The sequence below is a fragment of the Delphinus delphis genome, chromosome 8 (genome assembly GCF_949987515.2).
Source record: "Delphinus delphis chromosome 8, mDelDel1.2, whole genome shotgun sequence".
Classification (NCBI taxonomy): Eukaryota; Metazoa; Chordata; class Mammalia; order Artiodactyla; family Delphinidae; genus Delphinus; species Delphinus delphis.
Genome location: NC_082690.1, coordinates 25,882,976 through 25,896,421, shown reverse-complemented (window position 1 = coordinate 25,896,421; position 13,446 = coordinate 25,882,976). Strand labels below are relative to the sequence as shown.

General features: G+C 33.1%; 1 protein-coding gene across 2 annotated transcripts in view; it reads left to right on the top strand.

Annotated features, from left to right (window-relative positions):
• ATM (ATM serine/threonine kinase) overlaps positions 1–13,446 on the top strand; it is a 140,176-nt gene that overhangs the window by 37,094 nt on the left and 89,636 nt on the right. For both annotated transcript variants that reach the window (XM_060018006.1, XM_060018005.1), the window contains 11 exons: positions 409–534; positions 1,472–1,561; positions 2,647–2,818; positions 4,152–4,351; positions 6,596–6,678; positions 6,777–6,932; positions 7,733–7,808; positions 7,940–8,070; positions 9,955–10,075; positions 11,847–12,020; positions 13,077–13,246. In XM_060018006.1, the coding sequence (XP_059873989.1) occupies positions 409–534; positions 1,472–1,561; positions 2,647–2,818; positions 4,152–4,351; positions 6,596–6,678; positions 6,777–6,932; positions 7,733–7,808; positions 7,940–8,070; positions 9,955–10,075; positions 11,847–12,020; positions 13,077–13,246 (1,499 nt within the window). The remainder of the gene's footprint in view (positions 1–408; positions 535–1,471; positions 1,562–2,646; positions 2,819–4,151; positions 4,352–6,595; positions 6,679–6,776; positions 6,933–7,732; positions 7,809–7,939; positions 8,071–9,954; positions 10,076–11,846; positions 12,021–13,076; positions 13,247–13,446) is intronic.

Here is a 13,446-nt window from a genome sequence, read left to right as displayed (position 1 = left end):
CTTCCTTAAATTTGAAATTATTTTAAGCCAGCTATAAATACAGTAATTGAAATTATATCATATTAAAATTTAATCTCATTAACAAAAGTACTGGTGTTTATCTGTACTTTAAAATTTTTTTCCCGGATCAGTTATCCTAAAGAATTTTTAACCAGGAGTGTTAATCTAGTAGGCCCTAACCATGAAACTGACTTTTATCTCTGGGTGCTGTTCTGTCAGTTGTGTGATTTGTAAGGATAACAGGTATAAGATTTGTTGTTTTTAAAAATTTGTTCATTTTTAATTATATTTTATAACCAAGTATAACTTCTTAAAATGATTACTTTTACTTCTTAAGTAAAACAAAAAAGCAATCAATCAGCTATGATTTTAACTGAAATTTGGATTTTTCCTCCTTTTTTTTAATAGTCTCTAATGCAATATGCAGGAGAAAGTATCACTTTGTTTAAAAATAAGACAAATGAAGAATCTAGAATTGTTTCACTGAGAAATATGATGCATCTATGTACATGTTGCTTACATAACTGTACCAAGGTAAGATGTTCCTACTTGACAGCATAGCCTACCTAGGAGGATGATAACTGGTTGGTGCTGTTACTATTTTTTGGGTCCATTCATAAGTTGATACACTGATTTTAAATTAAATTGGTAAATTAAGATAGTATCCAGAGGAAAAAAGCAACAGGTAATATGAGTTTCTCATGAAACTAACTGCACGAAACTAACCTTCTCAGGAAGGTTTCTGAGATTATTTTACCCCTTTAATATACAACTGATTGGTGACTCTTTTATTGCCAGTGTATTTTCATTTATTTAGTAAAATCTTGTTGACTACTAAGTATGTGATGTGCATACCAGTACACGAGGGCTAGTGGGCACTGCAAAGATAAACAGTTCTAGCACATACATTACTCTCTTTTGCCCAGGTAGTCTTACATAGCATTTGGTAGAAAGGGTGCTACTGTGTGTAATCTTTGTTTTGATTTGGAGCAGGCCTCAGGGGTAGCTGAGCCAAACCAGAGTATTGCTAATAACTAGAAACACTTTTTAAAGCTAATGTTAAGTACATGGCCATATATCAATATTATCAGCATGTATTTTTGGATTTTTAATGTGTTTTTTTGTGTTTTGGTATAAATGGGGAAGGAGAGAGTGGATGAATAAACTCTAAGCTATGATTATTGCTTGCTTATGTTTAGGGGCAGTAGCTGGTATTTTACTTCAATGTTATTTATGCTCAATGAAAGATATTTGCTATAGTTATTATTACTTTAAGAAAAGAGGTTTGTATGTTTGAAGCAAGTCATATCTTGCTCCTAATAGTAAACTCTTTATCCATGCTTATTCTGATAATTTCCAGTGTAAAATAAAATCTGCATTTCATTCAAGATAGAGAAAATATTATCTGCAAAGAATAATTGTTTGTTTTTATTTCTTTGTTTGCTTGGTGTTTTGTTTGTCTTAATTACAGCACAGTCCAAATAAGATTGCATCTGGCTTCTTCCTGCGATTATTAACATCAAAGCTAATGAATGATATTGCAGATATTTGTACAAGTTTAGTAAGTATGCTTCCTATTTTACTACCATATTTCATTGATTCTAAGATGCTTTTTATAACTTTGAAATCTCTCTTGAAAAGGGATGCATCTCACAGAATATGGTATGTTATATTTTTAAAATGTGGAAATTAAATAAAGTTATTTGGTTTGCAGGGGGGAATGTATTTGATTGCTTCTTAATATCAATACCTAGCATAGTGCTTGGCTGTTAATTTCTCAATAAATAATAATAGACCAAGTGATTGGGAACTAATCATCTGGACTCAGTACCTTTTTCTATATGACATTGTACCAAAATTCAAAATAATTCTCTATTCTTAAAAATAAAAACAAAAACCTTGCCAGACAAGCAACATATTCTTATCGTAATATTTATATTTCTTTTTCCATATAAATGAGCTTACATACTTTTTTGTCTGGAACAGTGCCTGGCACATAGTAGATATTCAAATATTTAATGAGTGAAAGAATGTTCTGTAACTTGAGTGTTTTCATTTAATAATAAATCTTGGTCATTTTTCCATGTTGCTACTACATAGGGGTATACCTATGTAGACTTTTTTTTGGGGGGCAGTACCATGGTATTTCATTATATATGGGAATAGTATATATGTATTTTAACCCAACTAATCTTAATTAAAATTTTAAATTTTTTTTTTTTTAACAAAGAATTCTGCAGTAAATTTCTTATACTTTCATCTTCTATTTGTGCCTATGAAGGATGTAGGATAAATTCTAGAAGTGAAATTGCTTGTTCAAAAGGAATGTAAATTTTACTTTTCGATGGATAATGTTATTGTCCTCCAAAATAGTCTTACCAATTTATAATTTTACCTACACCCTCATCAATTTGGGGTAGTATGAAACTTCTTAATATAAGAAATCATTTGTAAAGATTGTGTATTATTCTGCTGTGTAGACAATACAGTTGATATATCTGTTTTCCTGTTGCAGGACATTTAATAGAAATAATACTGCAGGGTTTCATACACTTGAATCTTGAATTGTTTGATTAGGTCAGTTTTAACAACAGCATGCTTCTGAAAGAAGCCAACTTGGAACGTCTTTCTTTCTCTGATTTGAAGGTATCCATTATCAAAAAGCCATTTGACTTTGGAGAAGTAGAATCAGTGGAAGATGGTACTGATGAAAATCTAATGGAGATGGAGGATCAGTCATCCATGAATCTATTTAATGATTACCCGGCTAGTAGTGTTATTGATGCAAATGAATCTGGAGAGAGCCAAATTACTATTGGTAAATATATTTTTACTGCATGGGATTTTTTTTTACCTCTTTACATTGATTTGGTATTATGAAAGGCCTCATAGATACTAATTTTATGCGCATTTTATTTCCTTTTTGTATAGTCTATTGAGATTGTTCACCTCTATACATTTTAGAATTCCCTGATTTTTAATTGAATTTATTAGTTTCCTATTTTATTCTTCATGGGGGAATTTAAAATAATTATTAAATAAATAAAAACATATAATAGGTTATTTGGAAAATAGAAAGCAGGATAGTGCAAGAGCACCCATAATGCCATCATTGTTTACCTTTTTCTGTTATTCTACATAGACCCTTTCAAAATTATAATCAGCATTAACATTCAAATGCCTTTTTATACCTTGTCTATTTTCTTTCAACATTAACTGTAAGCATTTTTTTCATTTAGGTACTTGTGATATTGATAATCATACTTTTTAATGGCTCTATAATATCCCAATTAACATACATACCATAATTTACTAGAGCACTTTTTTTTTTAACTTATTTATTTTTTATGTTTTGGCTGGGTTGGGTCATAGTTGCAGCACGCGGGATCTTTGTTGCGGCATATGGGATCTTTCATTGTGGTGTGGGCTCTTCTTTTTTTTTTTTTTTTTTTTTTTTGCCGTACGCGGGACACAGGCTCTGGACGCACAGGCTCAGCGGCCATGGCTCACGGGCCCAGCCGCTCTGCGGCATATGGGATCCTCCCGGACCGGGGCACGAACCCGTGTCCCCTGCATCAGCAGGCGGACTCTCAACCACTGTGCCACCAGGGAAGCCCCATGGTGTGGGCTCTTTGTTGCGGCGCGCGGGCTTCTCTCTAGTTATGCAAGAGCTCCAGAGCGTGTGGGCTCTGTAGTTTTGACGTGTGGGCTCCAGAGCATGTGGGCTCTGTAGTTTGCGGCACGTGGGCTCTCTAGTTGAGATGTGTGGGCTTAGTTGCCCCATGGCATGTGGGATCTTAGTTCCCCGACCAGGGATCGAACTGGCTTCCCCTGAATTGGAAGGTGGATTCTTAACCACTGGACCACTTTTTTATTGTCAGAAATTTAGATTCCTTTCTAACAGTATTGCAGTGAATATTTGTCTATATAGATTTTTCCATAGATTATTTATTGATGACAGAATCCTAGGGTAACCTTTTATGAAGAATTTTGAAGCTTTTAGTGTGTAATCAATTTCATCATAATTTTGCTTTCCATATATTTTTATCTCTTTTTTTTTGTTGTTCAAGGGGAAGATATTTATGTTAATATTCAATGTATGTATTTGTTGCACACCTCTGTTAGTCTTAATAAGTGCTTTTTATTTTTAGGTGCCATGAATCCTTTAGCTGAAGAACATCTGTCAAAGCAAGATCTACTTTTTTTAGACATGCTCAAGTTCTTGTGTATGTGTGTAACCACTGCTCAGACCAATACTGTATCATTTAGAGCAGCTGACATTCGAAGGAAATTGTTAATGTTAATTGATTCTAGCATGCTAGACCTTACCAAATCTCTCCATCTACACATGGTGAGTTCAGTGAAATGAAGAAGTGCTTCATTTGTGTCTGATGTTGCTAGCTAAATGTAATGGACTGACATATTAGAATCTTATAGTACCTTTGAAGACTTGAAATTGCTTCCTTGAGAAATGAATCTGAGACTAGTTATAAAATACACTTTTCTTCTAATATACTGTGAAAAAAATTTAAGTGGATACTGAAACATTAAAACTTGGATGGACTTGGATAGATTTATTCTCTTTGGGTGTAATTATTATTATTTTAAACTAGGCCAAGAGCCACAGACTCTGAATGTAAAAATAATACTCATATAACATTGTTCTTGAAGTCTGAATCTTGCCTTGACCTTGGTTTATATGCTTTAAAATTTTTAAATGTAATTTCAAAGTGACTGTAAAGTTAAAATACTACAAAACTCCCATATTTCCTTCATAAGCCTCTGTAGTTAACATTTTACCACATTTGACTTATCATTCTCTCTCTTTGCACACTACACACACACAAACACACACAAGCACACACTTTTTTTCTGAACTATTTCAAGATTAAATATTCAGACGTGATGCCCCTTTACTTCAGTGTGTATTTCCTAAAAACAGTGATACTCTCCTATATAACCATAGTATAATCATCAGGAAATCAACATTGTATCATTGAATTTACTTGTCAGGTCTGTTCAGTTTTTTTCAGTGTGGAACAGTTCCTTTGTCTTTCCTTATCTTTCACGACCTTCATATTTTTGAATAGTACAGCCACTTGCTGTATGGAATCCGTCGCTTTGAGTTTATCTCATGTTTCCTCGTGATTAGATTTAGACTTAACAAAAGTAATCTCTCTCCTTCCCTTCTCTCATCACTTTACTCATCTACTGATAGATATCTCCAATTCCAATCTAACATCATAGGATTTATTTTCTGTGTCCATATTTGTAGCTCCCTTTTCCAACAGTAAGAAACCAGGCTTCCTACTTAACCTCAGTGCATTTACTTGTTTACTCAATATTATTACATGTAACTTATCTCCCAACCATGTGGGCCATACCCTTAGCCCCAGTGCTGGTGAACATGTGGGGAGAGCTCCTGTCTCAGCAGATATCCTGGATGAGTCCATGGTCATATCTTAGTCCCAGCAAATTGGCAAACATGGCAAGTGATTTCCCCAGCCCTGGGAAACATGCCAAGTTATTCCCTAATTAGAACCTCTTGGAAACATTCAGGTTGAGTCCCTGGTAGAATTCCTTGTCATGTTCTAGCTGTGGTGAACGTTCTGGTTGATCCCCTAGCCCCGGCAAATATGCTTATTTGAGCCCTGTTTGATTCCCTGGTTTCAACCCTGGCAAATACTCTAGTCAAGTCTCTAGCCCCAACCAGTGGGGAGGGCTGTATGCTTTTCTTGGGACTTTGATGTTCAAAGTCACTTCAAGACACTTAGTAACATCACACATGGCAAATATTTAAAATGGTCCAATTTAATATTCTTTTATAGTATCAGAAGGAGTAAGAAACAATTTTCTACATACAGATGATAGGAAAAAAATGCCTTCTGATTCTTAATACAGCTAGAAAATTATTTGTCAGCTGTCAGAAACTGGCTGCCTCGTTATAACTACCAACTATAACAACCGGTAGTTGCTGAGTAGCCCTTTATATCCATCGTTCCATAGAGAGCCTTACAAGGTTGCCTTATAGGAAGATAAGTCAGGGTATTTGGATTCTTCACTGCCCATAATTATCTCTGCTTTCCAGAATTCATTAATAGAATAGTGTTTAACCATTGAAGTTATCCCCAAGCATTGTTTTCGGAGGGTGGTGACATAATATAGTTTCAGACTCTTGCTCAGGCACTTAACTCCAACAGTGATAACACTGTCACTTACTGAATTCCTACAATAAATGCTAGACCTTTACATTCATTTCCTTTAATCTTCACAGTAATCTGGCCAGGTAAGTGCTATATCCTCATTTTAAAGCTGGGAGTACAAAGACTCAGATGACAAGGCAAGTTTTTAAAGCACTCAAGTAGTAACAGGTTATGGTATGGGGATTTGAATCCAGCTCTGTTTGACTTCAAAACACCCCTGCCTCCCCCTTTTTTAAAATTATATTGCTTCATAAAAATTCACTGCTCGTGTGTGTGTGTGTATGCACATGTGTTTATATATGAATTTATGGTTACATATATGTACTTATTTAAATAAATGATATATGAAAAAACAAGAACAACAACTAATTTCCCCCACCCAACTATCTTAGTATCTAGTGCTTTTAAAGGACCTTCCTGGAGAAGAATATCCCTTGCCAATGGAAGATGTTGTTGAACTTCTAAAACCGCTATCGTAAGACATTAAAACCATATAAAATATTCACTCTAAATTTGTAGATTAAACTGGTGTGTTCTGTTATGCTGATAAAGTTAAATTTTTTTCCATCACAGCAATGTGTGTTCTTTGTATCGCCGTGACCAAGATGTTTGTAAAACCATTTTAAACCATGTCCTTCACATAGTGACGAACCTATGTCAAGGAAATATGGATGCTGAGAACACAAGGGATGCTCAAGGACAGTTTCTAACAGTGATTGAAGCATTTTGGTGGGTATAGACATTTTGTGGAGTTACTTTTCTTTTGCCACTTCTGCATACAAATGCAAACTTTGCATTTCTTCTAATCCTCGAATGTAACTATATACATCTTTTAACAATAGTGACATGTAATTTGTGTTTCCCTCCTTAATTGCTTGAAGAACTGAATTGTTTTCTGCTTAAGACTTGGCTTCCTAAAGTGGTTTTAGTGTATTTCCCTGCGAATTTTGAATCTCTTAATAGTTTGACATATATGATGAATAAAGCAAAGTGCAACAAGTCTAAATCAATTGAGTAGTTTATATTCCTAAAGTGGACAAATTGGCCTTGTCATTCTCTGGTTATTTCATGCATATAGTCATAGTGTGAGTTAATACCAAGACACCTATAGAGGAGCACATATATGTAATTTAGAGCCCTCCTACCATTTGGTGGGCAAGGACTTCTGAGTCAGTATAGAATGTCGTTTTTAAGTCTTTGATATAACAACACAGCAACTTTAAAAATGTTTTCCTTTTAAAGCAAGTTTTCTATAACATGGTTAGCTGAAGTGGAATAGCCCCAAAATGAGGCATAATCATGTGACACAAATAACATACATTAAAATGAACTTTTCAAATCAATTTATTTTAGCTGGAATTTTTGGAAGGTGAGAATATTGGCATATGCCACATAGTGAGAATTAAATTTAGCATGGAAAGAAATTTTGGAAGCAGCCTAGAATAACCTTAATGTCCAGTGATTTTTTTTTTTTTACTGTGCTTTTATTGGAATAATTACTTGATATTAAGACACATACTTTATTTCAGGCACTTAACAAAGGAGGGAAAATGCGCATTCTCTGTAAGAGTGGCACTAGTAAAATGCCTTAAAACTTTGCTTGAGGTGAGTTATTCTACTTCAGTTATTAGTATGGTCTCCATTGGCATTTTTAAAGCAGTCTTTGTTTCTGTTTGTTAATGGGTGATTTTTCTCTTAGTATTTCACATTTAACCTCAGTTGTTCTTTTCCCATAGGCTGATCCTTATTCAAAATGGGCTATTCTGAATGTAATGGGAAAAGACTTTCCTGTAAATGAAGTATTTCCACAGTTTCTTGCTGATAATCATCACCAAGTTCGCATGTTGGCTGCACAGTCAATCAATAGGTAATGGGTCAAGTATTCATGAAGTGTCTGGAGTGCTGCAGATAGCAATTCAATGTGCAGGACAGTCATAGTTCACTAGTTGTGATATTAAAAATAGTTAACGTTTACTGAGCATATATTGTATGCCTGGCATTTATGTTTTCTCTTAATTCTGACAACTGTATCACTTTGATACTATTATTTTCTCCAATTTATTAATGAAAACTGTGGCTTAGACAGATAAAGTAATTTGCTCAGTGCCATACAGCTAGTAAGTGGTTGAGTTGAATTAGGTGTGTCTACTCCCACTTACAAGAGATATAGGATGTTTGGATATTACTGAGATTTTATATGAGTTTGTAAAATGAAAATTAGCACATTTTACATTGTGCTAATTACAATCATATTTATTCAAGTGAACATAGAGTTAGACATTGGAGTGTTTCTCTCACAGGGATGTGTTTTATGTTTGAGTACCTGAAGAAGCAAATATTAATTTTTCAACAACTGCATGTTTATCAGGTTATCAACTTGATTTTAAAACTCTAAATTATAACCTACCTCTGCCTCTCCTACCTCACACTCCTGTAAATAAAGCACCTCTCTGCTTTATTTTTCTCTGTAGCATTTATCACCAGTTGAAATAATTGTATTTTAGCACATTTACCTAGGATATAAGCTCCTAGAGGGCATTGATTTTTCTCTTTTCTTGTATATTTAGTACCTAGAATAATACTTGGAATGTGCCAGTTGTTTAATAATTTGTAAAATCAATGAACATTTGAAAAAAAATTACATTATGCTTTAAAAACATCAAAGCTGAAAATCATTTAAGTAATTTTACTGTTCAAATGTAAGTGACCAATAATTAAAGAATGCTATAAAGAACTTGCCCAGCAGTCACATAAATACATGTGTTAGATGTGTCCAAAATTTGGATATGCTGACAATATTTTTTTTTAACATCTTTATTGGAGTATAATTGCTTTACAATGTTGTGTTAGTTTCTGACAACAATGTTTTCATAAGTCAGTCGTGTCTGGTAAAGTAAGCTCAGGCTTAGGACTGTTTTTAATAAAAACCATAGAGCATTGTAAGGTTTGCTAATGAATGTGTGCTTACTTCAAGTGCTTAAAAAAGATAGAAAATATATACTAAAGTTAAAGATCTGGGGTTACAGAGGATCATAAGTTGAATATAATAAAGCAAGGTAGTGGTGGCATTAAAAAAATCTCTTAAGATTCAAAAATGTATAAATTCATGAGTGACATGAGCATAGCATTTATTTATTGGTTGTTTACTTGTTAGATATCTAATATTAGACTATTTAAGAGAGATTAGAGAAACTGAAGGAGTCAGAGGAACACCAAAAAAGTTGATACTTCCATAAATTTTGATTAGTAAAAAAGGGTAAAGGACAAAATTGGTTAAAGAGTTGTCCTTAAATATCATTGTACATTGTGCAAAAAGCTGATCAGCTTTTCTCTATCACATAAAATTTTTGTAATGGAATATCAAGACAGTAAAGCTATCCACTTTTAAGTTGTGATTAAATATTAGAGCAGGTTGATGTAAGAGTCTGTGGCTGCTTCTAATTGATATTTGACCAGAGGACAATTTTTCTTTTCTGGTTAGTTAGAGTTAAGGGATATTCAGGTTTGGGCAATAATCTAAAAGGTCTGTTGAGACCCTTTTCAGTTCTAGGAGAAAATGGAGTATATGGTAAAGACCCTAATATTAAGCAGTAGATTTGAACCTCTTTAAATAGACTCACATTTCCTTGGTCTTTTGAAAGAAAATCTAATATGTTAGTATGTCTCACAGAGTGATTTATTTTTGCCCTGTAAATATGCTTTGGAAAGTATGGTTTATATTTCACTTTTTGCTTTTTTTTTTTTTTTTAAGATTATTTCAGCATATGAAAAAAGGAGGTCCTTCCACATTATTGAAAGCACTTCCTTTGAAGCTTCAGCAAGCAGCATTTGAAAATTCATACTTGAAAGCTCAGGAAGGAATGAGAGAAGTGGTAATTTTAGTAATGCTTATTTGCTGTTATCATATGCTTTCTATAAATATGCCACATATTACTTTACCAAGTTTGGCCTAAGACAGTATATATCCAGTAGTTCACAATATAAATTTAGACTAGAACAGCTATATGAATTTATTGAAATTACTTTATTTATAGGTCAGAATTGGTTGAATAATGACAGTTTCTTTTGGTTCAACTTATATGCAGCATTTTTGTAGGAAAAACAGAATTTACTGAGTTTTTATAGGAGTATAAATGGCTTATTTTTTAATTAAAAACTATATTTTGGTAAGATCTGATTAAAAGCTAATTCACAGAACAGGTGACAAGAGGAAGAAATGGATTGAGGAAAAAATGTTCTAATTGGGAAGATCAAATTATCTTTGTGCTCCTTAATGAACCTTATGATTTTCATATTTTTCTGTAGATAATATTTTTCTTAAAATGGCAAAAATTGTCTTAGTGGTAGAATTTATTCATTTATCTATGCCTTGATTTGTTTATTAAAAGTGTGTGAAGCAGTTAGTCAAATGACTATATATTCTGTAACAGCACCAAACTGAAAAGGAAAGTTGCATGAAAGAATGTGAATTTAGAAAAAGGTTTCAATAGATTGGAAAAATGAGTGTAAATAATACTCATTTAAAATTTACTAGAAATAACATATTATATATTTTAAAATCAGCCTGTCATGTGCAAAAAGGGAGAATACTGACCTGACAGCAGTTAATTTGGAGAAAGATCTAAGAAGTTTTACATCTTGAGAGCATAATATGAATCAACATTGTTATCAAAAAAAAGCAAATTCTGTCTTAGATGTCATTAATAGAAGCAGACTGTAATGAACAAGTTTATAGAAAGAACTTGAATCTTGTATTCATTTTTTTTAACATCTTTATTGGAGTATAATTGCTTTACAATGGTGTGTTAGTTTCTGCTGCATAACAAAGTGAATCAGCTTTACATATACATATATCCCCATATCTCCTCCCTCTTGATAGCATGTTGGGTTTAGTTCCCAGTAAAACTGAATTTTTAACTATTGCTAGAATGTTAGAGAGTCTGAATATTAGAGAGTCTGTAGATCTGTCTTTTATAAGGAATAGGTAAAGGAGTTGACTTAGTGGGAACCTCATAGCTATTTTCAAACATGTCAGTGATTGCCATTTAGTAAAGGAATTAGGTCCTTCCTTTTTTTTGTACCAAAAACAGCAATAGGATCAGTGACTGGCAGTTTTTTCCAAATGTGAAGAGAAACTTCTACCAAGTATAGCAAGTCAAAAAATGTACATGTCTGTTGGAAAAATGATTGGTTGTTAAACTAGAAGCATATATCATTCTATCTAGTTGCATGAATTTATTGGTCTTTTTAGTAATATATATGATAATATTTTTAAAGAATAAAGAGCTATAATTAAGTTATAATGGTAAACATCTTAGGAGGTAATACTTGGTAGTTGAAGAGCTTTTAGTCTCTCACTTTCCTGCAATTTCTTTCTTTCTCTTTTTTTTTCTTTAAAGTGCTTTATACCCATTGAAATGTTTGGCAATTCTTTCTATAAGATCTTATCAAAAGCAGTCTTTCCCTCTGTAGAAACTGTGGTCCTTTCTGATAATATCTCTTCTTAGCTCCATCACTATAGGATTTAAAACTGTTCACGGGCTGCTTAGATGTTGTCGTGGTGTACTCTGGTTTTAGTCTGGTTGGTTTATTTGGAATATTTAAATATTAACATTGCATATTGTTTTTAAAATTATTCCCAAGTCCCACAGAGCTGAAAACTCTGAAATTTTGGATGAGCTTTGTAATAGAAAGGCCATTTTACTGATGATGATAGCTGTGGTGTTATACTATAGCCCTGTATGTGAAAAACAGGCTTTATTCGCCCTATGCAAGTCTGTGAAAGAGAATGGATTAGAGCCTCACCTCATTAAAAAGGTAACTGTGGATTAATATTTTTTATTATAATCTTCCTTGGATAACTTTTAAACAATTAAGGTTAAAGCTAGATTTTTAATGTGGCATTTATTAAAGACTTAGAGGCAGTTTTATTTTTTAGATTTGGAATATTAGAAAGCAGTAACTTTTAAAATAGTGTATTTATTTGTATACAGTGTCATTTTTTACATTAAGTTTAAGAGCATTTTACAAGGCAGTTATTGAACTAACGAGAGTAAGTGACCTATCATATGCAGACCAGGCCCTCTGGAATAGTATTTATTGGGGGAAGCGGAGAAAAAAGGAGTAGTACGTGTTTTGCCTAGTGGATTCTGGAGCAGGACATTGGGATCTAGCGGGGCCAGGAGTCAAATTTTAGAGCTATAAAGCTTTTAAGTTGCATGATTAGGAAGACCAGGGTCCAACACAGTGTTGTAGAATGCTTACTCCTGCCCCTGTTCCAACACCTCAGCATTAATGGTTTGGGAGGTTCCAAGCCTTTACATCCTAGATTTTTACATGATGAACCAGTGATAGATCATGGCTTGATATAACTAGCATGGTTTCCAGTGGAGCTTTACAATAGGCCAACCTATAAGTAATCAGTCTAGATAGTTAAACTTTTACCTTTCAGTATTAAAGTAAGAGGTTACTTTAAAAAAAAATTATACAGTTACACTACCTAATTATTATTGTACGTGGAATATAGTGTTTGGATTTTTCTCATTTGGGTTTAGGACTGAGAAGAATTGTTTTACTTTATAATGAAATATAATCAAATCTTGAAAATTGAAACATTTTTCTGTTTTTATTCATTTAACATTTATTGAGGGTTTGCTGTGTACCAGGCACCGAGTAATTACATTAAATACATTTTTCTTGTTGAATTTTGCTGAAGTGGGTTCTTTATTATCTCCATTTCATAGATGAGTGAATCAAGGAATAGAAAAGTTAAATGAATACTTAAAGTCATACTGTAAATAAATATTAAGGATTTAAATGATTTATTATTTCATTATTTTCTTAAAACATTGACTTCTTTTTTGATTTGTATAGGTTTTACAGAAAGTTTCTGAAACTTTTGGATATAGACATTTAGAAGACTTCATGGCTTCTCATTTGGATTATCTGGTACTGCAATGGCTAAATCTTCAAGATACTGAATACAGCTTATCTTCTTTTCCTTTTACTTTATTAAACTACACAAACATTGAAGATTTCTACAGGTAGGTTTACATCTGTCACATGTGAAATATATTTAATTTAAAATTAGGTATTAATCATAATGTGAGTGTCGCAGCGTTTTTTAATGGAAATGTATTGAAGTGGACTTAGGATCTGGTCCTAGCTGTGTCAGTAGCCAGCTACATGACTTCAGGCAAGCCACATGAACACCCTCTGGGACTTGATTTCTTAATCTTTTTCT